The following is a 26,014-nucleotide window of genomic DNA, read 5'->3' as shown; positions in this document are numbered from 1 at the left end:
TGAGACTGGAAAGCCTAAACACCATTTCCGCGTCGCTTTCCGCGACAAACCGCCCCGTCTCGGCCTGAAGCGAAGACACCAAAATGGCAGGCGACCGCTCTTGGAGCTCCATGGAGGGGGAGGGGCCAAATCCCTGCTGGTGGCCCGAGCTCCTGCTAAAGTAAAGGCATCAACAGGTGTAATGGCAAGATAGCGTCTGGACCTGCTGCTATCCTCATTCCCCTGAGCAAGTACCTCAGGAGGGGATCTCTCACCCTAGGATTCGATCGGACCTCGGCAGAGTTTCTGACCCGCCCACCACAGCCATGTCAGGGTCTACTGGACTCAGGCAGACTCTCAATGAGTTAGGAAACTAACCCGATCTGCCGTTCCCCGGGGGCCTGTCGCACCAGAGCTACAGCCTGAAGATTCCATCAACCTGGTGAATCGCTTGACAGAGTGTTTGCAGGTCTGCCCAGGTCGCGCGGTGGGCGCGTCGCTCCCTCTGCCGGAGGACTGTCTGGGGGCCATTCTACCTCATCCCCATGCGCGGCCTCCCCCACCCCCTCCCTGAGCTGCCCAGAGGGGGGGTGTGAGGTGTGCCCGAATCAGGGTGCGAGCTAAAGTTGATCCGGCTCCCACTACAGGATTGCGGCCACCGGGGCACGCAGGAGTCTAACGCAACCCTTACCTGACACTGAAGCAACCCACAAACTTTAACTTCTCGGCGGAAGAGAGAATAAACAAGTCCCACTGGCCCTGCATGAATCATAGCACCCACAGGTGACTGGAAGCTAAGCAATCCTGGAATCACAGCACCCGCCTACATGTGGCCCCAAGCCCCCCACCTGAACTGCTCAATTTCCCTGCCAGCACTGGGCAACTGCTGTAGCGATGGATCAGGAAAATCAGCAAGCAAGAGGTCAGAAAAGAACCTACGAACTATCCGCACGCCTCCCCGCTAAACAGTGAGCATGCGGGGGTAACCCAGCCCACCTCCAGAAACAGCATAGCGAGCCACAACCATGGGGGAGAATGAGTGGCGAGATCCACGAGTGAACACCTGCAGGGGCCAGCTGAGGCCTGGGCAACTCCAATCTGTGCTTAAAGTGAGTCAGACCATCAGCAGAGCCTCCCTGGAGGCACAATAACGACAGCGCCCATCTCAGACATGGCGAAAAGTGGAAAAGCAGTGAAACTGATGGATATCGCGACACTGATGTGCAATTCCACCCAAGAAAAGTCGAACAACAACGACCAGACAGCAGGTTCCACTACTGAAGGAGCCCATGCCTCTGAGGCGTCAGATTCAATCAAGTTCGCCACCAAATCTGACCTCAGAGATCTCCTAGCCGCCCTAAAAAAGGAAATTCAGAAAGGAACAGACGAAGTCACATGGAAAATCCCCTCACTAGACAGAAGGGTGGAAGAGGTGGAAAAGCACACTGAAGGCGTGGAAAGCAGTCTGTATGATGAGGCCTTCGAGCTAGAACGTGGCCTGGACCGAATCACATCCCTTGAAGCAAGATGTGAAGCACTTGAGGCTAAGCAGGAGGATGCAGAGAACTGCTCTATGCGGAATAATATATGCCTCAGAGGAATTCCCGTGACGATAGCAGACTCTGAGCTGGAAAGCTTCGCAAAAGATCTGTTCAGGTTCATCTTAACTCTCCCGGACAGCTCTCCCCTGTAGGTAGACCATGTCTGCCGCACAGCCCCGAGACAAGCATCTGCGTCCCCGCCAGATGTCCTCGCACGAATTCACTTCTAAGTAAAAGAAGATGTAATGAGGGAGGCGAGATCTTCTAAGCAAATACTTTTCAGGGGGGCAACCATCCTACTGTACCAAGATTTAGCTACTGCAACCCTGCAGAAGCGAAAGGCGCTCCGAGGCCTCACAGAATGGCTGCAAGAACGAAGATGCAATACCGCTGTAGTTTTTCCACGGCCTTGAACTTCACGTGGGAAGGAACGCGAAGGCAGATCCGCACACCAAAGGAAGCAGAGCATTTCCTGGGGAAAAGAGCGGACAATGGGGGCTCTGAGCCTGACACTCAATCTCAGGCTGGAGCAAAATCATCCTCGTCCGGCTCTTGGTCCCAGGCCAGCAGGCGACGTAGACTCGGAGGCCCTCGGAAAACGCTCAACCCAAGCTAAATGGCTTCACTGCTGCTATCTCATGAAGGTTAGTGTCTTGGTGCCCCGCATAACCCACTTGCAGAAACTCCTGGCATCTCTCTGCACCCGTTCTATCAAGGTGGGGGGGAGCGCTGGACTGCGCAGCGAACTGCCAACACCCGTCGCGGCACACTTACAAATTCCAAGTAGAACATAAAGCGTGACCAGCTCAGAAATGCTTAGGCCCAGCACGCTGATCAACTCACCAGTTATTGCTACACTGTTGTTGCTGACTCGGCCAGTTGGCCACAGTTAACCGACGATGAGGCTGGTTAGTAACCCCATGGATGAGACTGTTCTCATCTCTAGAATTTAGGGGGTTTGGGGGATGGGAGGGGTATTTGGGGGAGGAGAGGGAGGGAGGGAGGGACAGTTGAGGGTAAGGGAGAAGGGAACAGTTTACTGCCCCTATTCTCTCACTTAATAAAATATTTCATAACTCAACATTCTAAGGCAAAACTCATGCATGCTCACTTGAAGAGCCACCCCAGAGGTCCAACAGTAGGCCCAATATACAGACGCCCTTAGCTGTAACTACTCTAGAATCCCATGGGGTCTGATGGAGGTAGAGATGTTCGCATTGTTACATGGAACGTCCAGGGCCTTAATTCCCCAAGGGACAGTAAACTCCACACCTTCGGTGGGGATATATGGGGATATAGTAATTCTCCAGGAGACATACCTATTCGCTGAGCATGAGCACAGCATTAGATTCATGCTGTTTAAATAGGCCTACTTCGCCACCTCAGGGGAGAAAAAGAGGGGGTGGTTATTCTATTCAGCGACTAATTTCACTTAACCAACCTCTCAGTAAAAAAGGATCCCGCAGGCAGGTACCTCCGAATGAAAGGGTGTATTGTAGAGCAGCCGATCACTATAGCTGGGATCTATGCCCCTAATACAGGCCAGGACAGGTTCATAGCGGAGCTACTACTGACATTGCTAACCTTCACAACAGGGCACCTCATTATCGGGGGAGACTTTAACATGGTCCACAACCCATTGAAAGATAAAACCCTCCCTCTGTCCAACCCAAAACCCTCCCTCTGTCCAACCCAGACTTTACCCATGCCCTGCCCTAGGCCAAGCAATTAAGGGAGATAGAAACGGTAGACATATAGAGATTGGCAAACTCAGAGGACAGGGATTACGCTTACTACTCCAATGTGCACGGAGGCCACTCTCGGATCGACCTCCTCCTAATCACGGGAGCATTGTTCCCCTGCATACAAACAGTAGAAGGCCACACACGCAAGCTCTCTGATCATGCCCCTGTGTCAGCCGACCTCTCAATAACCGGCGCCCTGGCTTCCCCACTAAGGTACTGGAAGTTGAATGATTCCCTCCTATTAAACGACATAATTAAAGCAGAAGTGGGAGAGTCACTAACTAATTACTTCAAGGAAAATACAAACCCTGATACAACCGCAGAGATATTATGGGAGGCCATGAAACCAGTAATAAGAGGGACTCTCATTAGCGCAGCCGTCGAACAGTATCGGATCTCCAAGATCCAAGCCTCAGCCCTAGAACTAAAAGTCTCAGCCCTGAAGAAGGAATTAAAAACACTCTGTACGAGAAAGGCAGAGAGGGAGCTGAAAAAAGCTAGAAGTGCCCTTGAAATACACTGAACGGATCGATCCGCTAAGGCCCTCGCATACACCAAACAGTTTTATTACCACAAAAGTAATAAAGCAAACTGTATACCAGATTACAAATTGCAGAAGATACATAACCATAACAACATAACTCGCCTTATCGGGGAGGATGGAATAGCACGATATACTGATGTCGACAAGCTGGAGGTCCTGATAGCCTACCACAGAACAATCATGACAGGCCCTCCCACCCCCTCGAAAGACCAAGCCCTGTACCGCCAATTCCTGCAATCCCCCAACCCACCCGCTGCCACAACTCATTTTGAGTCACTGGAAGCTTTAATCACACTAGAAGAAGTTTCTGACGCCATTAAATCCCTGAAGAACACTGCCCCAGGCCCGGTCGGGCTGACGACCAAATTTTACAAAACATTCGCACATATCTTAGCCCCGCAACTAATGCTCCTGTTTAACACTTTCTTGGGTTCTGGGAGGGTTACTAAGTCCATGGTGTAATCTCTTACCATATTAGTCCACAAACCAGGGCAAGACCCCGAACAAGAGGCCTCGTACAGACCGATAACAATCATGAACACGGATGGGAAGATCTACTCTAAAGTCTTGGCATCCAGATTGGGTGGGATCCTCCCCGGGTTGGTATCCAGGGACCAGACGGAATTCATTGCAGAAAGGGGGACGCACAACAATATCAGAAGAACGCTGAACCGCATCAAAACTGACAACAGGAGAGGGAAGGGATTACTGGTCATTTCCCTGGACTCACACAAGGCGTTCAACCTAGTGGACTGGGATTATATTAGGCACACACTTGCGCACATGGGGTTAGGCTGCAATTTTGTAAAATGGACCATGGCGAATTACCAGCTCCCAACCACTCAACTCCGGGTTAACGGGATTAGATCTGAGGGCATAGCTATAACCAGGGGAACACGCCAGGGTTGCCCGCTATCCCTACTGGTGTTCCCCTTGTCTATGCCTTTTGCAGAGACAATCTGGCAAAATGCAGGCATTTGGGGGCTTACAATAGGGGGAAAGGAATACAAGGCCGCACTTTACGCAGACGAAGTCCTCCTGACCATAACATGTCCAAACACATCCCTAAGGCCCCTGCTAGAGGAGCTTGACGCCTTTGGGAAGGTGTCCGGATTCAGGGTGAACTATGATAAATCCTCCACCCTAGCAATCAACCTGACGAAACAGAAGAAAGAACTCCTTACCCCCACTCTTCCCATTCCATAGGCAGACACAGCAATCGGATATCTGGGGGTCCCTATTCCCAAAAATAATGCCAAGGTCTACCAATGCAATTTCTCGCAGCTATTTGGAGACTTCTGGGGGGACCTCAGTCGCTGGAAGAATCAAGGGAACTCCTGGTTGGCCCGCATAGCAGCGATAAAAATGATCCTGATCCCTAGTCTAATTTACCAATGTTTAATGCTCCTGACACATATTCCGGAAAGCGACCTCAGCGCCCTGCAACGGGAGATATTGAAATGTATCTTGGGGGAAGAAACCCTGAATAACAAGAAAGGTCATGATCAGAAGCCGCAATTTAGGGGGCCTGAGGGTTCCGGCCGTGTCCAGATATAGGCAAGCGACACCGCTATCGGATGCATTCTCCTGGTCCCAATCAACAGACCGGCCATTCTGGCTGCAGATAGAGGAGGCATGGTGTAAACGCCCACTGTCAGACCTTCCGCACATGCAGGCTTGGAAGGCCCAGCCTAACCTGAATACACTTTTGTCAACATGTAACACAGTGGGTAGCTGGAAGGTAGCGGCCAAAAGATGGGGAGATAAAGGGACTTTAGGACCTCTTACGCCAATATGGGATAATCTTGGATTTTCCCCAGGACTCCATTCCCGAAGCTTCTCTGTCTGGAAAGATGTAGGCCTTCGGAAGATTTCAGATTTCCTAGAAGGTGGCTATCCCCTTACATTCGAAGCTTGTAAGGTGAAATTCAAAGTTTCGGAAGGGGAGAGATTTCGCTACTCGCAGATCCGCCACTGGATCTCCCAGAAAATTGTTAAGGAGCATGGCTCCAAGAACTCACATTAACAGCAACCCCTCCTAAAGGTAGAGTCTCCACTTTATATAGGCTCCTGGAGAAATCGAACCCAGAATCTAAAGAAAAGTATATGATCAGCTGGGGGAAAGACCTGGGGTGAACAGTGGACTCGGAAATGTGGAGTAAAATTTGGTCAAGGCTGCACAAAAGCACCCAGTGCATTACCAATAGGGAGGGTGGGTATAAGGTGTGCTACAGATTCTATGTCACGGTGGCGCAACTACACAAATCCAGCTCAAACACTGCTGGAGAGGCTGCCGCTCCGAGGGAACATTATTCCACCTTTTGTGGGATTGCCCGGAAGCGACAAGCTACTGGACCATAGTAGCTCGATCACAGGCCTCACCATTCCTTGTGACCCAGGGATTGTCCTGCTGGGTGACACTGGGGATGGGGACCTCCCATTATCGGGCCACCTGGCACACCTATGTACCCACCTGCTAACAGTGGCCAAAATCGCCCTGGCGAGACTTTGGAAACATCCTGAGGGCCTATCCATCCCATTATGATGGTCCACGTGCTGGGACATCGTAGTATCCGAAAAAATTACAGCACTTCGTCTGGGCAACCTAAACCTCTTCCAAAATATCTGGGCCCCTTTCATGGACTATGCAGAAAACTTCCCCGGACATACACGTAGGCCTCCGCTAACCTGCTGGCTGGATTGAGCCATGCACGTAGGAACTAACACCGGGTGGCGCATTTCTCTCCCCGGGAGCTAGGTGCTTCACTGGGCTTGGAACCTTCTGGGGATCCCTCGTTATGAGTGTATTATGTCATACTTCTATGCGTATGTGATGATGTCTGATGTCTTTGTCTTGTTTAAATTTTAATAAAATTTCGAGTTGAAAAAAATAAACTCACAATCACAGTTTGATGGATCCAATCAAACCAATAAAGGTCAACAAAAAGCTTTATGAGCCCTATCATAAAAATGCAAAATATTCTGTTAAGAAAGAAGTTGAATTTTGGGGTATGATTGCCATGGTAGGGGGTGTTAGATCAAGTGACATTTCTCTACCTCATGAATTATCAAAACTGAAATATATTTTATAGATAATATTACTTACACCACTTAACGTCTACCGCTACTGCTGAAGGAACAGGCCGCCATTTGTCTCAGTGAATGGAAAGCCTCGGGATAGCAACTCCCACATGCATGACTTGTATGTTGCTTGCCTCATATCTCTCCAAGATGGAAGTGGGGTGTTGATGTTGAGGTCAAGCCATGTAGTGAAAACATGTGGTCTTTGTGGTGGCTCGAGATATTAAACATTTGTAACATGTATTGATTGAGAAGGTGCCAGTTGTTCTTGCTCCATCCTCTACCCTGCTTCGTTCCAGGCATTATTAGTCTTGCTTCTATTACAATGAGACAGTGGCAAAATGACAGGGATATACAGGTCACTGTGGCATTTCTGTCATTTGAAAAAAACATCTATGCATTAGGATGGCACCAAAAAATTACATTTTGTGCATATACAGGAAAAAAACATTGCATATATATATATATATGTTCAGTAAAAAAACTTTGTTAAAGGGACGTTATGATTAAGTTGCGCTACTACAAACCTATGATATTCAGTAAAAAAACTTTGTTAAAGGGACATTATGGTTCCAAGTAAAACCGAAAACCCCCTGAAATTCGCCAGTTATGGTAAGCTAAGCAACCATAACTCGCGCCACCACCGTGCATTGCTAAGACTAACAAAAAGATTGTGACTCTTTCTTTGTCTTCAATAATTCCGATCTTGATACCTCTTATATATGTTTCATGTCCCTTATGTTTGCTAATTTGTGACTCTCTTGAGAAATCATGTAACTGCATTACTATTTGCATCAACTCCTAGTAACTGGATGTGCTCCTTCTACACATTCTTCATCCTGATGTTTTCTCGTTAAGGTTGTATGAAACTAAGCTAGAGTTAGTTCCATTGAAAACAGGAGTACTATATAGGGTGGAAGATTCCACCGATAATGAGAACTTGTAGAATTTCAAATCCAATGTTGGAACAGCTTGAATGTGTATAGAAAAATCACACATGCAGCAACAAATCCCACAAATGTCAACAAATGCAGATTTCTTGCTGACATTTTTTTAGCGGTTGGTGTATTTATGACTGGATTCCAAACTGCTAAAAAGTACCAGAGTAAGATATTTTCCTTCAGATTTTCCATCTGAAATGTATCAAAGCAATGGATGCTCTCTCACAAATATTGGCCCTAAAATAAATGTGCTAAGAAACAAAACCTGGATGATTTTGTTTTCAGTATTTGTGTCTCTACATCTCTGACTCCCTGAGAGATCTCGATACTACCTTACATTCTGGTTGAAATTCTGTGTTATACACCACACAACAAAATATCCTCCCATTCTACTAGACAAAGGCTAAAACAAAGTTAGCTCTAAAATATCATGCAGCACCCTCCATTTGAAAGTTTGGAATTTTATCAATGCACATACATTAAATTAGCTGGAATGCTTAAAAACAGGTATTCACCGAGACTATTTTTGATATTACATAAACAAAATTCCAATGGATTTTCCATAGATACTAGTGCAAAAGAAAAAATGATGCTGATGGAAGATGTAACCAAGCATAAGCAACTGGCTGAGATTTCCACTCTGGACATTACCCACAAACAGGCTGAGTTGATTAAAATCCAGCAAGACCTGCAAAGAACAGTTAACTCTGCAAAAGAAAAAGAGCAAAATGCCCATCTTCTGGAAACTCAAGTATGTAGTTACTGTCAAATGTAAAATGCTTTCACATTGTGTGTGTGTGTGCTCTATAGCTATATGAAATAGTATATGTATACAAATACATGTATATATTTATATAGTTCTATTTCTGTTTGGGATTTGTAGTCTCAAACCGGGATGGGCGGATTCTCCAGATGATCATTAAAGATTGTATACAATTCCATGGGGCGGTCATGGCGGGAGGACTGTGTGGAATTATAAGAGTTTGTATACTTATGGTTAAGTTGTCTTTGACAAAGGAAGAGCTGTTTTTGTGTGGCCTCAAGTTTTGTGCGGTTTTGTCAAGGAAGAGGGGGGCAAAGTTGTGGTATATGGAGTAGTTCATGAAAGGCCTACCAATCACCTTTCGTAGGTTGCTAGCAACACTCTAAACTGAACCCCTGTAGGGCCTTTCCATCAGGATTGTTATAGAGTAGTGATGACACACGTGATGTCATCAGTTATGTCATTGATGATGCCATTTGTGATTTCAACATGTGCTGGGTGTTAGTCTGAGCAGTGCCTGATGGTGGCGCAAGTTATGGTTGCATAAGTGGTTAATTTTTTTGTTATTTAGATTTTGCCTTACACCATAATGTTGCTTTAACAATGTTTTGTCACTGAATATATATATATACAGTACAGCCTGTTTGATAGAGAATTTAAGGATTAGAGAGGCGGCTGCCTTCAAATGTTTAGAAGCAGTAGAACAAGAATCTATAGCGGATGGTGCAGCGGTCTTCCCAGAACAAAGTACTCCTCAGATGTATGGCCATCACAGTCACTTCTAACCCAAATCAATTTTTATTCCATTGATAATGGATGATGGCTATATTTTTCAATTTGAGAATGCGGTTCAATTAGTTATTAGGAAATTTAACTGGCCTCACAAAATCCCAATTTGACCAGTTCTGAACAAATAACCCTAAAACTATTTCAAAACAATAATGATGAGGTTATCAAACCCACGGAGAAAGGAGGAAATGTTGTTCTGTGGGGACATCAACTGTTCAGGAAGTTGCAAAACAACTCTCTGATCATACATGTTATGGAAAATGTAATCTCAACCCGACCGAGAATTATAATTCCCTACTAATGGAGAAACTTGATGTTTGGAAAGTTCAAGGCCTTTTAAATGAAGATGAATTTAGTTTTCTATTTGTAAAACATCTGACAATTCCTACGCTACACCTGTTGCCTAAACTAAACAAAGATGACAAAACCCTCCCGGAAGATAAATAGTCACTTCTATAGGCTCAATAACAGAACCCATGTGCAGCTTTGTTGACCATTGGTTTTCGAGCATTCGTAACCTGGATTCCCTCTTATGTAAAAGACTCTGTTGATGTCTTTAACAGACTAAATGCTATTCCTGGGAGCATGATTTTAGATTAGTCACATTAAACGTTACATCATTGTATACTTCAATGGACTATTGTAACAGCCTCTATCTAAATCTACCTGCCTCTACTCTCTGCAACTAATCCAGAACAGGACTGCGAGACTTGTCCTTGGCCTCAAGCCCTGGGATCGTATCTCTCCAGCTCTGAAATCTCTCCACTGGCTCCCAGTGGATGCAAGGATTAAATTCAAAACCCTCTGCATTGTCCACAAGGCTTTCTGGGGCCTGGGTCCAAAATACCTTCAGCTATCCCTCTGCAAATACCTCCCCTCTCAAGCTCTTCGCTCCTCTACCACCAACTCCCTCAGGGTCAGTCGTTTTTCTAAGAAACGAGCTGGGGGTAGATCTCTGTCTTCAGCTGGGGCCTCCCTCTGGAACAGCCTCCCTGCTACTCTAAAACTTGAGGAGAACCATCTCCGGTTCCGGAAGCACCTCAAGACCTTCCTCTTTTCTTCTGCCTTCGCTCCCCCTTTCCCCTGCTGATATGTTCTCTCTTGGCACCGTGCACCTGGCCACCCTTTGTCTTTTGGACCCAGGTACCTGCTCATCCTGCCACCCTCCCGCAATGCCTGCGGGCCACCCCTTGCACTGGGGTCTGTATCTGTACCCATACAGCCCCCCTTTTTCTTCCTGCACCTATCAGACCTACCCTGTCTGCTGCCTTAAACCTAGCACTTGCAAATTGCTGGCTGCATTACCACTGTTTGTTGCCTTTATTTATTTATTGTTATTTATCTGTTTCTCCTCTGCTTCGCACTTTCCACCTCTCCCCCCCTTCCATGTACTTTTCCCCTCCCCCCTCTCCCATGCACTTGCGCGTTCTCAATGTCACTGGGCCTAGTAAGATCGCTGTTTTGTTCTCCCCTGTTCCCCTCCCTTGCCTTGTCGCGCTATGAAACACTTGCATACGAGCGCGATAGAAATAAAATATCAATCAATCAATCAATATGGGCGGCATTAAAGCCTCAAAATACTTTTTAAGGAATCGTCCAACAGTTCATAAAGTATATACTGATATGCTACTGGAAAAGATCCAAGTTGTTTTTTAACACAATTATTTTGTTTTCAACAATAAATACTATTTACAGACAAGAGAGACTGCAGTGGGGACCAGGTTTGCCCCACATATGCCAGCCTCCTCATGGGTTTTTGGGAAGACTGCTATGTCCTTAATAATGTTAGGAGTCAGTGGAGTGACACTGTAACCATCTGGCTTAGGCATATTGATGATCTGTTCATTTTATGGAAAGGAACGGTAGCAGATCTGAACCAATTTGTCACATTTTTGAATGACTATGATTTAAATCGAAAAATTCACTATGAATCAAAGTGCCACACACATTTTATTTTATTTATTTATTGAACATTTGTAAGGTGCCTATACAGTGGAAAGGGAATCCTGGTTACGAATGCTCGAACACCAATGGTCAACAAAGCTGCACATGGGTTCTGTTATTGAGTCTATAGAAGTGGCTATTTCTCTTCCGGGAGGGTTTTGTCATCTTTGTTTAGTTTAGGCAACAGGTGTAGCGTAGGAATTGTCCGATGTTTTACAAATAGAAAACTAAATTCATCTTCATTTAAAAGGCCTTGAACTTTCCAAACATCAAGTTTCTCCATTAGTAGGGAATTATAATTATCGGTCGGGTTGAGATTACATTTTCCATAACATGTATGATCCAGGTGCCACAAGACAATAGGGGAGGGCATAGGAGAAACAACCAAGATGGGTTTAGTAGGCCTTGTGACATTTGGATCTTGTAAGAGCAATGTCAAGAAGTGCATGGGGAGGGGGCCAGTCAGGGCAAGGGATGGGAGAGGGGGAGAGAAGTGCAGGAGGGAGGGTCCCCGGAGGCTGTGCAAGTTTTAAGTAGGGTCAGGGAGTGCCCAGGAGGCCAGTGGCAGGGGGAGCCTCGGGTAATGGGTAATAGTGCGATGGCAAGGGCGGGGGGAGGACCAGCTTCAGAAGGCTAATCGGGGTAACAGGAGCAAGTGCTGGTAGAAAGGGGTGAGAGGGGAAGACTGGATGAAGAGGGCCTGAACCCGTAGAGGCTCATAAGGGACACAGGCATCCAATCGTAATGGCAGGAGGAGACTAGGGGGAAAGGGGTAGACTGAAGGAGGAGGAGAAACGGAAGGTCTTGTGAAGCTTCCGGAACTTAAGGATATCCGACTCAAGACAAAGGGGGTTATGCAAGGCGTTCCAGAGGGAGGCTCCTGCCGAAGAGAGGGCTCAACCCCCCACTCTCTCCTTGGAGAAAAGCCTCATCTGCAGAGAGCTGGAGCTAGAGGACCGTAGGACTCTAGCCAGGAGGTATTTAGGGAGAGAGTATTGAATGTAGCAGTGTCCCACCAGGCCCCAGAAAGCCTTGTGGATGATGCAGAGGGTCTTGAATTTGATCCTTGCAACCACCGGGAGCTAGTGGGGAGATTTTAGGGCTGGAGAGATGTGGCCCCTGGGCTTGAGGCCAATGATAACTCTTGCAGTCCTATTCTGAATTAGTTGAAGGGGGCAGAGTGAGTAAAGAGGTAGATTAAGGAAGAGACTGTTGCAGTAATCAAGCCTCGAAAGAACCAGAGCCCTGGAGACATTGGGCCTCATTACGAGTCCGGCGGTAACCCATGGTGCTGCCGGTGGGTTGGCGCCGGACTCGTAACACTTTACCGGTGCCTGACTTCCTGGTGCCACCGGGACATTACAAGTCCCAGCAGATCGGGAAGTCAGGCGTCAGAAAATGTTGTTCTTCATTCCCATGGACCCCCAAAGGATTCCATGGGAGTGGGGAGACAGAAGCACTGGTAGCCTTGCTAACGGTGCCAGTGCTTCTGTGATAAGTCTCCCTGCAGGGGCCGTGGCACCCGGCATGTCAGACCTGCCGGGTGCAATGACCCCTTCAGGCAGGCTTGTAATGTGATAGTCCGCAATGGGTGCTGGTACATTGCTACCGGCACCCTTAATTCCCGGACCGCCACACTCATCATGAGGCCCATTGAGTTTCTGGGGGAAGGTGAGGAAAGGAGAATGCCTCTGGGGAGGTTAATCTGATAGTGGGCCTTCTTGGCACAGTCAGCGATATGAGGAGAAAAGGAGAGAGAGGAATCTAAGATGACAGCTAGGTTTTTAGCCTCACGCGAGGGTGAGGGCAGACGGCCCAAGGATGTCAGCCAGAGTATAGAAGGGAAGGTGGGAGTAGCAGTCCTAATGAGAAGGATCTCGGCCTTACTGGCAATAAGGCAGAGATCATTTGCAGCACCCCATGACTGAATAGCGGTTAGACAGTTGGGATGAGAGAGGAAAGATAGGAGGAAGAGGAGGGCAGCTTAGAGGTGAGCTGTGTATCGTCAGCATAGCACTGGAAATGAGGAGAGAAGGTGGAGATCAAGTGGGCAAGAGGGGCAAGGTATATGTTGAAAAGCCACTGTGAGAGGAGAGAGCCCTGAGGGATTCCGCAAGTCGAGAGTGAGGTAGAGGAGAGAAAGGGGCCCAGTTGAACTTGGGAGGGCGATTCGAGAGAAAAGAGGTTGGCCAGTGCAGTGCCCGGTCTGTGATGCCCATGGTATTATGGGGCTGATATATGAGAATGGAATGATTGACAGTGTCAATGGCAGAGGACAGATCAAGGAGAATAAGGGCATAAGGAGAATTGGAGTCAAGGTTTCAGAGCAAGTCATCACAGGTGTTCAGGATAGCAGTTTCCATGCCTCTGGCTGCTCTGAAGCCAGACTGGTGGTCGTGAAGGTAGCCAACAGATTCAGTGTGAAGGATTAGTTGGGAAATTACCAACTTCTCCAGGAGTTTGCCCAAGAAGGGGGTAGTGGAGAGTTACCCGGGCAGGAAGAGTGCGCAAATGGCTTTTTTTAGGAGGGGTTGCACAAGGGAGTGCTTGAGGGGTGAAGGGAAGGAGCCAGTGGCAAGAGTGGTTGCAGAACTCAGCCAAGGAGAGAGCAAAGAGGCTTTATTGTCCTTGATAGTTCTAGAGGAGCAGGAGAACACCTGTTTGGAGGATACTTTCATAGACCAGACTGTTTTTGGTGACCTCACCCGTGCTATGGGTGGGAATGAGGAGAGTAGGGGAGAGAGGGGAGCCAAGGGAGGCCTGGATGCAGGTGGGGTAGGGAGCGGGTGTAGAGGAGAGAGAGGACAGGATGTCCTGAGTTTCTGTTGTGAAGTAGGTGGTCAACGCCATGCAGTGGGCCTATGAAGGAATAGGACAAGTGGAGACTGCAGTAGGATTGGCAAGTTCCTTGCAGATTTTGAAAAGTTCAGCCATGTTTGTAGCCCCAGAGATGCGGGATTGGATATGGGCCAGTTTCTTGGAACGGATAGTCTGTATTGCCTTTGGAGCAGGCGGAAGGCCTGTTTGTCAGAGGATGTGCTAGCAGCCAGCCACTTCTGTTCCGCAACTTCGCATTTGTGTTTCAACGAGGCTAAGTCAGTCATACCAACTATTGCACTTTGAAGCAGACTTCTTGTAGATCCACATGGCAGGGGAAAGGATGTCAAGGGTGTTGGAGATGGCGAGGTGAAGGTTAGCAAGAACTGAGTCAGTGTGGAAATGAATAGTTGGAGAGGGGGGAGTAAAGGAGGCGGCAAAAGCAGCTACTGACACTTCTTTCATCGGTCAAATGATGTAGAAGGAGACTGACAGTGCGGGAAGAGGTTTAGCCGGGGAGATCAGGAGCTCCAGATAAGAGGAGAGGCGAGTATGGTCAGACCAGGAGAGAGGTGTAGTGTGAGGTTTAGAGAAGGCAATGTCAGCTAAGTTGAACGCATCCAACGTGTGCCCGGCTGAGTGGGTTGGGCCAGAGGGAAGAATGGTGAGTGAAAGTAAGTCACAGAGGTTGCAAACGAATAGAGTGGCCACATCAGGAGACTCCAGATGTATATTGAAGTCTACAAGGAGGAGAGGCTTAGGGGAAGAGGTCAGAAGAGAGGAGGCAAGGTCGGTCCACTCTGTGAGGAAGGGGCTGGTCGGTCCAGGAGGCCTGTAGATGGTAGCGAGAGTGAGCAAGAGGGTAGGAGAGATGCAAAGCTTGTAGACAAGCCATTCAAAAGAGGAGTAGGATTGAGTGGGTATGATGGAAGCAGGAACCCATTCAGAGTAGACAAGGACCACTCTGCATCCAGACCAATTACACCTGGGCTTGGAGAGGATCTTGTAACCCTCCGGAAGGAGAGTGTTAAAAGAGTTGAGGGTGGCTAGGTGAAGCTGCTTGCCACCTTTTTAAAGGTCTCCCGAGGCATTGTACAGGGGTGGGGTACAACCACTTGTGGGGGTGAGGAGGCACGAGGGGTGGCAGCAGGAGGAGTGACAGGAGAAGGGAGGAAGTTAATCAGAGACGGAAGATGCCTGTCAAGGAGGAATTTTTAGATCTCTTTATTAAGGTAGAAGACCACGCAGTGCAAATTACAAGGTTCCATCATAAAACCATGTGTAATTGCATTCTCCCTGCAACTTCATTTCACCCTAGAAATAATGTACAAAATATTGCTTACTCTTAGTTTCTCAGAGCAAGACATAATTGTGCGACAGAAATGTAATGTATTCAAGTATGCAGACAAATTAACAAAAGGTTCTTACAAGAGGATACAATAAGAATATAGTAACAAAAGCATATGAGAAAGCCAAAATCCAACCAAGATCAACATTGTTAGAACCAAAAGTCAAAATGAAGTTTTATATACCATCTGACTTAGAACCACTTATGGATTACAACCATCTAAGATCAGAGGCATTGTTAGAAAACATTGGATCACACTTTATCTCCCACCATAGGACAGCTTCCTCAAATCAGTTATAAGCGAGGACAAACACTGCTGATCTAGTGACCAGAAGTCTTTATTCTCCATCTAGGAAAACTAACTGGCTGAGTGAACATACTGGTTAATTCCATTGTGGAGCATGCCCCATTTGTAAAAAGGCTATCGTCACCAGTGATTTTGAATCCACATCAGTAAAATGGACACATCACATTAGAGACAGGATTGACTGTAATTTTACCTTTGTAGTTTACAGGTTTATTTGCCCTTGTTCCAAGATCTACATCAGTAGCGCGATCAGTAAAGTAAAATACGTATTCTAGCACACATAATGGCCAACTAAAATGTGGCTAACAGTTATCCAATTGCAACACGATTTGCAGATTGCCATGAGAACAACAGTGACCGCATGAAATGGGTAGGACTAAATAAAGTTACTGATTATCCCAAAGGGGGGAATCGAGAATTGATTCTTAGAAAATTAGAAACCAAATTCAATATCAGGTTTAATGTTAATGTTAAAGGATATTTGTACCGCGCACTATCACCACCGGAGTGGCCACCTGGCGCTCTGGCGGCTCTGAAAGAGGGAGGGGGGGTGAGTTAGTGGGAATAAGCTGAAAAAGTGCAAGAGAGCAGTGATTTGCTGTTGGCAGCCTCAGCCCGTTGGGTCCGTCGGCTGTGCTTGGGGTGTTTTATGGTCGGTAGTCATTGTGTGCTGTTGTGCAAGTCTGTGCGGTTTGTTTTGTTGTTGCAGTGTAGTGAAGTTTGTGCGGATTGCTGCGTTTTTGGCTTGTGGTTGTGTTTGGTTATAGTTTGAGAGGTGTATGCAGAGGGATGAAATTGTTAGTGGATTGGTTAGTTGGCCTTTCTGTCCTTGCAATTATGTCTAGGTGTGATGCCTGCTATCATTCACTATTCCATCTGAGTGTGTGGCACTTGCTAATTTCAAAATTCTGTCTAGATGTGAGGAAGGCTAGTGATCATGATTCCATTCAGGCGTTGCATCATTCACAGTTTCATCTAAGTGTGGCGCATGCTAACATTCACATTTCTATCTAGATGCGACGCAGGTACAATTCCCAATGGATTCAATACTATGGAAGGGTACAATGTATTTTTGTCTTTACACATTGAGGTATTGTAACATTAGTCCATTCTCCCTGAAAGGCCACCCCGTAATTCTGTAATAAAATACTGAGACATGCTAACATTAGTCCACTCTCTTTCCTCTTTCTTCTTGTTCCCCCTTTCTTTTTCAACTCATAAGCAAGATGAACGGAGTTTATTAGATTCACATATGTCTTATTTCAGTGAAGTTATAGCAATATGTAATTCAAATGCACTATGCGCTAAGCACTTTATAAAACATATGCTTGGAATTTGTCCATTATTTTTAGGAAAATAATTTTCCAAAATTAGAATGTTATTAAGGGCTTATATGAACTTTATGAAACACATTCATAATTTTGATAGCTTCAACACAACTAACATTTCAAACCAGATATCAACAGGTATCATTTAGGGTGCTCTATACTATGAATAAAATCTAAGTTTATATCAGGATAAGGATACATCGTTATTGAAATTTTTATGATTGTTGTATTTTTGGATCATTTACTTTTCATCACTATTATTATTTTGCACATATCACTTTAGAGGACCACCTAAACCCCTGAGTTATTAGTGATGCACCAACGGAGTGCACCACTGAGTGCAGTTGGTTGACTGTTGGTATTTCGACACAAGGAAAATGGATTCGGATTATCTCTCAGTGAGGAGGTATTTTCAGCGAGGATTTATCCTTGAACTGTTGCAAGTGAACAATTTGAATGGTCAAACGCCAAACAATCCTATCTTTCCCTTCTAGAATGGCGTTATTTTTATTAAACAAGTTGCCCCTGATTTGGCCACGCCCCCTTTCTAACAGGTATCCTTTAAATTCGCCGCCTACGCACAGGCGCGTCCACCAATGGAGTGCACCACTGAGTGCTGTTGGCTGTTGGGCATTGGTGGTGAGGGGGGTTTTCGATTTACTTTCCAAATCGTGGGCTTGTGTCTTTGTATTAGCTGAGCGACTTGTTTCCCCCTGAGCCTTGGTTGTGCGAATGTCCCACGCATACACTTTAAAAAGTGCAATGCCTCAGAAAGTAGGTCTTCACTCTGGTGACGGAGGGGAAATTATGAAGTCAACAAACAAGAATTCTAAGGAATGCCGGCCCTCAAGGACCTACTGCCAAAAGGAAGAACCAAAAATATCGCACAAAATCTTTAACTACGGACATAAGAGACTGTTGGGCAAAACCAAAAGCTATGCCAACACTGGATCCAACTACTATAATGGACACCATATAGGACCAAAAAGTGCTGGCAGACTTTGCACTTATACCTGACTCCTTCATAGTAGAAGTACTGCCTCGTTTGGAAAGTATATCCCAAACCAAACCATTGGGAGAATTGATTCCCAGACCGCGTGGGAGGCAGCAGTCAGCTGTGAGAAGTTGATTACTGCCCAGGTCCACAAAAAAGGGGAAAGAAATAGGGAGCCGACGCCTCTGGAGCAGTCGAATAACGTAGATAATCTCGAGTGTGCTGTAGAGGAGGAAAATCTTCCCCCTTTCAGAGTGGAATTACTTGAAAACAAACAGTAGTCCAGTTATGAACGAGGCACCTCTGTATCCACAGAAAGATAGAAGCGCATTGCCCACTCAAGGAGGGGGAGAAGCACCTATGGAACAAGGGTTGCAGACACCGCACCTATTTACACCCACTCCCCCTTTGGACCTTTCCCAGTCGCCTATTTTATGTCCTGACTCCTTGGACTCATCATCAAGGTCATCAGTGTCTTTTTTTTAATCCTATGCCTCGGATGTCTGTGGGTCTTGCACAAGGCAAAAGACTGATGATTGAACACACACTAACAGCCATGACCACGGCTTTATTAGGTGTAGCAAAATGATGACGGTTTAGACAAAAAGTCTGAGGTGCAGTCAGGAAGACTGAATTAAGTTTTAATGAAACTAGCTAATTTGGAAAGCATTCGTTATTTGAATAAAAAGCAGCTGGCTGCAAAAACGCAGGGGCAGGAAGGAGAAATACATGTATCTAAGAGGGTGGGGAAACGAGATGGTTAGCAGTAGTAATGATCCGCAGGATGGATCCGCAAAGGAGGTGACACATTTATCTATAACGTACAAAATTGACCCGACCTTGGTTCCAGCCACTTTTCCTTTCCCTTCTGTATCTTCAGTACACCTTTTTGCTTACACGCAAGTAGCTGGTGCCATTCCTTGTCCCTTACCCCTTCCACCTCATTTGCCTCCCCTCTCCCGCCACCTCCGTCCCACCCTTTTCCTCCTCCCTCTTTAACTGTATCCTTGCCATCAAACCCTAGCCTGGCCCTCCCTTCTTTTGTGCAATCTATTCAGCCTTCTGCTGAATCAACTTTAAAAAAATTGTTATATAAAGAAAGGCGGTATAAATAAGGGACAGCAGTCCAAGAAGTCTAAAAACCAGAAGCAACCTGCAACATCGGTTGCTTTTGGTCAAGAGCATTCTTACGAGTGCTCTCGACTCTGCCAAAGGAACACTCGAAGGGGATTACCAGGGGTAAAAGGAAGCAGAACGAGAATAATGTACCAATTATTAAATCAAGAATGAGAGATCAAGATTTGAGTTTGCCTCCTCCAGATCTGACCACAAGTGATTTCGATTCAGAAGAGGTTTTGGGGCTATAGGACTTACTCCGGGAGGGATAACTTTTGAATACTCCAACAATCATTAACAGGTATATGTGACATATGGCGAACATTCCCCAAATAATCATACTTGGGACTATGAAGGTTCAGATTAATTGGAAACAGACCAAGATATTGTAAGCATTCATATCACCCAAGGGGTACCCTACAGCTTCACAACAAAAAGGAAGTAGGGATGTTACTAAAAAAAACAACAGAAAAAAGATCTCCCAGCCTATACAAAAAATAGGTCGACAAAGCAATTTAAACTGGGGAGACAAGCCAAGTTTAAATGACCAAAAAATAAATAAATTAGAGAGGACATCTTGCCTTACACATACATCAGCTTGTCAAAATAACTTAAATTGGGGAGATAAGCCAAGTCTAAATTCCCAGTTAAGTGAGGAGCAGGCCTCGACGGAAAATATGAAAAGGAGGAGGCACAGGGAATGTACCAAAGAAAAAGAGTTGAGACTCGAGGATTATCCGCTTCCTATAGGGACTTATAATAAGACAAGTTCTTTCCTACTGGAAGTTAGGAAAGGCTTGTTTCCACAATATATTGTGAACAAAGTGTTACAAACCTTTTGCAAAATATACCTGGGTGGAGTTCCTTAGTGATTGTAACCTGGTAAAGGTGAGGCTTATATTATCTTCCCAGCTGGTCGCAAGGCCACTGTGGAAAGCCAGAGATAATCTCTATAAGCAAGGCTTTATCCTTAAAGAGGACAGTGGTCTGGATACTTCAACGAATATGAGGCAAAGGGTTATGCAGGATTATAAGAATAGTCATCGCCTGTATAAACCCCAACGAAGGACTTGGGGCATCCAGGGTGGGAGAGTGCAGACAAACCTGGCAAGGCAGGAGATCTCCGAAAGACAAACTAAAAAAAAAAAAAAACAGTGGCCAATATACGAGAGGCAAGTAGAGGGTTCCTGTCCAATATATAACTGTGAAGACTACCTATGAGAGCTAGAGAAAACCACAGTGTGGAAGTTAGGATTTTGGAACACCATGGGTTTTAAGGATCTATTGGTAGTTTAACAGAACCCATTGATAGATTTAAACAGTGTGGTTTTGCAGGAGACCTGATTAATAGATCAACCAGTGTGGGACGGGTACGCAGTGTCATTGGTTCCAGCACTTACAACTAATAGGGGCAGGCCGCAGCAGGTTTGCTAATGGCTTGTAAGGAGAACGCAGGACTGGAATTGATCTCATGGGCCTCTCCGAATTCCTACACTCAACTCTCAAAGTTAGTCACGGCGCATTGGCATTTGACAATACTAAATCTGTATTGGAACCACAACGCCATACATGACAGCCAATTTTTAGAAGGGGCAGAGCAGATGCTAGATCTCATTTCTCAAGACAACTACATCATTTCTACATTGATAATGGGCAATTTAAACATCCATGAACCCGGCAATTTAGCTATGGTACAGATGAATGCGGCAAGTAGATGGGTTATGTTAATGGAAGAACTGAATTTTATAATGCTCAATGGGACACCCAGGTAGGTGCACGCAAACATGTGAGGTACCGTTTTCGTCGGAACACCTGTGGGAACATGGGAAGGTAAGACATCAGTTGTTGGTGACGTGTTTCGGTGGGTGGGCAGAGGGAAATGTCTCTGAAATTTGTTGCCGACTGATTTCCTATTTGGTGCAAATTCGTCGAGTGGTTTCATCTGTGCATTTGAACACAAATTTGACGTTTTCCTTATGGGAAATGGGAAAACGAATGGAATTTCTTTTAACCCATTATATCTTTTGAACTGCAACATGTATTTGCATGAAATGCTCCAGTTCTGGGGGGTGCAGGCCTCAAATGACATCTGTACAATGTCATGCTGATATGTCCTATGGCTCAAATGTTATAAACCATAGAATTTTGGCATTTTCTTTGAATGATAGTTTTCACCTTAACTATAGGGCAACTGGCATTGCCCTATCATATATATATGTATATATATTGTGAAAAATCCCAGGGTAGGGTCGCTACTTCAATGGAGAAACCCCTTCCCATGGGGCTAGGGAGGTGAGGCTGCTACCTGATAGTCCACCTGCGGTGGATCTCATGGGGTGGGAAGCCCTTCATGGGACCAGTGATGATGGCCCTGGCAGAGCGTGGTATTCACTTACCCCTTTGGTGTCCCCACTTTCCTTTAACCTGTCTCAGGCACTTCTGGTCCTTCATACGTCTATGTGTTATAGTAGAAAAGAGGATCTCATTAACAATACTGGGACGAGGAAGAGTGAGACTTACCCAAGCCTAATACAAAATGCCACTGAGACAAAGAAGATGGGACAAGGAGGCAAAAGCCCATCGCGGAACCAACACACGAGCGGTACTGTTTTCAAGAGGCAACCTCAAATATAAAAAGGGAAGGAGGACTGAATGGGACATCAAGCCAGCCCTGGAGGTTCCAGGAACGAGACACGTGGTGTTCCGTGTCAGTGGACCCGAAGGCTGGAAGTGGAGTCGTGGAGAGACGGGACTTTCCAAGAGGTCCCAGGGGGGGCGGACCTGGCCGGTGAAAGAGGAAAGAGGACCGACCGGCAAAGCAGACCAAGGACGGGAGCAGACAAATGCTTGGGAGAGTCTGGAGCTGTGGAGCCGCTAGAGACAGAGCGCGGCACTAACACAGAAGCTCCGCTCCACCTCCAGAAGAGACCAGAGACTGTGCCGATACTTCCCAGAGGTAGAGAAAGGGCCAGACCGATTAATGGGGTACTGAGGGAGCTGATTGAATTGAAAAGCTTCAAATACATCCCAAAGAGCAAAAGGGGATAACAGAGGAACTATACAATTCCAGTTTACTGCTTCCCCTCCCCTCACTCCCCCACCCTACAAGACTTGGTCGACTGCTGCTGAGGAATGTGTTTTCTAGTGTGTGGCGAGTTGCATGATACTGCTTCCGGTTTTTAATTCCTCAAATAAAGACAGGGCTGTCACCTACAATGTTTCCTTGACCCTAGGGCAGCGGGTTCCTGTTGTATGTTCCTCATCTATGTAGGAGTTTAGTTTGTTCAGTGATGATGCAGTCCACCTGAACCTATTTTGGCACCCTGTTAGTTCTAAGTCGAAATTATAGCCTACCCTTTTAGGGACTAGAAATAGGGCGACCCAAGTCAGTAGTAGCAGACTACAGTTGCTATATTTTTGCAGCAATACTTCTAATTCTTTTGCTCTCAAGAAAATCTTTCTATCCACGTAAAAGTAATCTATGGTCAAGAATTGCTCATTCTGGGACCAAGTATGTCTCATATGGATATCTTCCTTTAGAGTCCCATTGGATTCCCACGGGTTTCTTCTTTTCAGAAATGCATGGGGGTTCCTTGTTTTCCTTGGTGACTTCGACACTCTAGGCCCAAATCTGTAGGTTGCCCACATGAATAAAATCTTATCTGCCGAAAGGCTTAGGGTTACCAGTGAGTTAACCTGTTCCCTTTGCACCCAGGGCAGAGGGAAATGTCTCTGAAATTTGTTGGAAAAAACACAATTGTCAGACATTTCACTCTGGCCACCCACCGAAACAAGCCGCCAACAGCACATGTCCTACCTTCCTGCGTTCCTACACATGTCTTGATGAAAACGGTAACCTGGAATGGGTAGACCGTGTGGTCCGATGGAAAAGCCACTGAAAGTATCCATTAAGAATCTTGTGTTTCTCAATAACCTTTTAGGTGATTTTGAAGTCAAGAAACAGAACTGCCTATGTGAACTAGTGAAATGTACCAATATCTAAAGAACGGGCAACTGTCCAAAGTAAGATTTGCTAGAAGATTTGTTGTATTTGAAAAGCTGGAAGATTTGAACTCTTGGGGAAGGGAATCCCTATATCTTGTGAACTGGTTTTGAACTTGGGTAAGGGTAAACTGATTACAAGCCAAGAGCTGGAAGAAGTTCTGAACTTTATTTTGAACCCTTCTCATTTTGATGTTGATATCCCTACACATTGTATACAGTTAGTTGTGAGGGCAAGTATATGTTTTGGACACAGACAGACATTTGATTTGGACTTCCTGACACAGACTATCCTTAGTTTTCCGTAGGTAGGGAAATCCCACCTTAGCATATGTCATGTTAGGCCTTACTCCATCCTGCCTTTTAAGTTAATAACATTTTGTGAACCAAACTTGAACCTGTTGCCTGTGTCTACTTCATGATGACTTCAAAGTCCCCACAAGCCATTCACACCATCACCAGGCAACGCCAACGTCAACATCACCCCTCCTCTAAGGCATGGACTCTGCAATGCAGCAAACTTGCCCACATCAGCCTCAAGCTCATCAGGACCTGCTCACCATCCACAACACGTAGTTTGATGGTCGCCAACGTCTGCTCAGCTATCACTCCATGCAGCAGACATTGCCAACCTCATCACTACATATGACCTTCATACCATCTTCATCACCGAGACCTGGCTCCATTCATGGCACCTTCACCCACATTCTAGACGTCCTTGTCCCCCACAACTATACACTCACACACAGAGACCAGCAGAACAAGAAAGGCGGAGTCCTCGCAGTCATCCAAAAGACCTTGTCACCCTGCACGAGACTTTGCGTCAACAACATTGGCTCCTTCAAAGTCCTCTCCTGCCACTTCCTGTTCTCTCCGACGGACACAGTCATCTTCCATTTAATCTACAGACCTCCCAAACCCAACACTGCCTCCATCTGAGACTTCACCGACCTGGTCCCACCATGTCCCTCACGCATGCCAACAACATCTCCCAAGGCGACTTCAACCTCCCAGGCAACAAGGCCAACAAACCGGCGAAGGAAGCTCTCCTCTGGCTTCTTGACACCCTCAGCCACACAAAGCACACGAAAGACAGAACGCACGAGAAAGGTCCTCCATTACAACTCTCCTCTCCTGCTTGACTGGTCTGACCACTTGGCTGTGCCTTTCAGCACCACCCCAGTCAAGCACTCCCAGCAGAAACCTTTCAGACAAACCTTCAGGTCTTTCAAGAACTTCCTGGTAGAAGCCCTCATGGATGAACTCGCCAACCTCCATCTTACATGGACTGAACCAGCCCACCCAAACTGCAAATCTCTTCCTGAAGCACTCAACACCACTCTCTCAGCCTCCATCGACTGACATTCAACTCTGAAACAACGCACCTGCAAACCGAAACCGCCAGCAACCTGGTACATGCAAGAAATCAACCTCCGCAAAAGAGTCACCAGGAAACAAGAGAAAACCATGTGCCGCTCCAGGATCGTATCTGACTTGGCACTCCTCAGTGAACTCAGAGCAACCTGCCGACAACTAAACAACACAGCAAAGGCCTCCTACTATCAGAACCCCATAGCAGAAGCCAACAACAAAAGCTGAGCCCTCTTCAAAGCAGTCAAGTACTGCATCAAGCCGCTACCTGACCCTGCTATATCACACTCCATCAAAATATCCACAACTTTCAACACTTTCTTCATCGACAAAATCAGAAATATTCACCAGCATATGTACCTGTGTAGGGCTCTAGATCAGGAACCGTCCTTGCTGAGCTCTGTTTATTTGTTAGTGTCCTTTTCTTTGGTGCAAGGTCACAGGATTGAGTTGAGGTGAAGCCCACACCTCCTTTGTAGTACTATCTGGGAGTGTCCTGGATACCTTGCTATTGTTTTGTTTTACACAATGCATTTTCCACACTGTTTCTTGTTTTGTGAGTTTACTACGTGGGCTCTTTGTCCCAGTGGTGGTCAGCCGACACGTGTTTCGACCTGTAGATCTTTATCAAGGCATATAGACACCAGCTCTGCATCCAACGACCCACCTCACGTCCCTCCTCGATAAATCTCCACACCCTGGATAACATTCAAGACACTGGTAGAAACCCTGGCCACCCTCTAAGCTACTTTGTATACAGACAAAATCCTCCCAGCATCCATCCTGAAGACACCCCACCCCATCAGAAGCTCACCTTCCCTACCAGGAGGCCATCAACAGCTCCCTAACTCAAGACACCTTTCTATCAACCCTAAATACTGGACAAATCCTCCCTCTACTGAAGAACCCCACTCTAGATCCCGACAAACTAGGTAACTATCGCCCCATCACCTAACTTTCCTTCCTAAGTAGGATCATTGAGAAAGCAGTAGATGCGCAACTGCAGCAAGACACCGACACCAACAATCTCCTCCAAACTTACCAATCCGAGATGGAAACTGTACAGGTGGTCGACAACGTCCTCAACATTCTTGACGACGGCCACCCCTGCCTCCTGGTTCTGCTAAGCCTCATCCACACAGTAGACCACCAGGTGCTCACGGACACCCTACATTGGCGCATGGGGATCAGCAACCTTGTCCTGCGATGGTTGTAGTCCTACCTCACACACCGCCACAAGTTTGTTCGGGTGAACTCCTCTAGATCGCCAATGCTACCCATCATCTGTGGAGTCCCACAGGGTTCCATCCTCTCCCCAGTGATCTTGAATATATAAATAGAGCCGCTCAAAGGCCTCCTATCTACACACAACATCCACATCTACCAATATGCCAATGACACACA

General features: G+C 46.3%; 1 protein-coding gene across 2 annotated transcripts in view; it reads left to right on the top strand.

The window, feature by feature from the left end:
- LOC138497657 (early endosome antigen 1-like) overlaps window positions 1–26,014 on the top strand; it is a 734,693-nt gene that overhangs the window by 380,339 nt on the left and 328,340 nt on the right. For both annotated transcript variants that reach the window (XM_069621253.1, XM_069621252.1), the window contains exon 6: window positions 8,398–8,582. In XM_069621253.1, coding sequence (XP_069477354.1) covers window positions 8,398–8,582 — 185 coding nt within the window. The remainder of the gene's footprint in view (window positions 1–8,397; window positions 8,583–26,014) is intronic.

This window comes from Ambystoma mexicanum, chromosome 5q (assembly GCF_040938575.1).
Source record: "Ambystoma mexicanum isolate Mex_15411 chromosome 5q, UKY_AmexF1_1, whole genome shotgun sequence".
Classification (NCBI taxonomy): Eukaryota; Metazoa; Chordata; class Amphibia; order Caudata; family Ambystomatidae; genus Ambystoma; species Ambystoma mexicanum.
The sequence above is the reverse complement of the archived record's forward strand: the minus strand, read 5'-3'. Positions and strand labels throughout refer to the sequence as shown.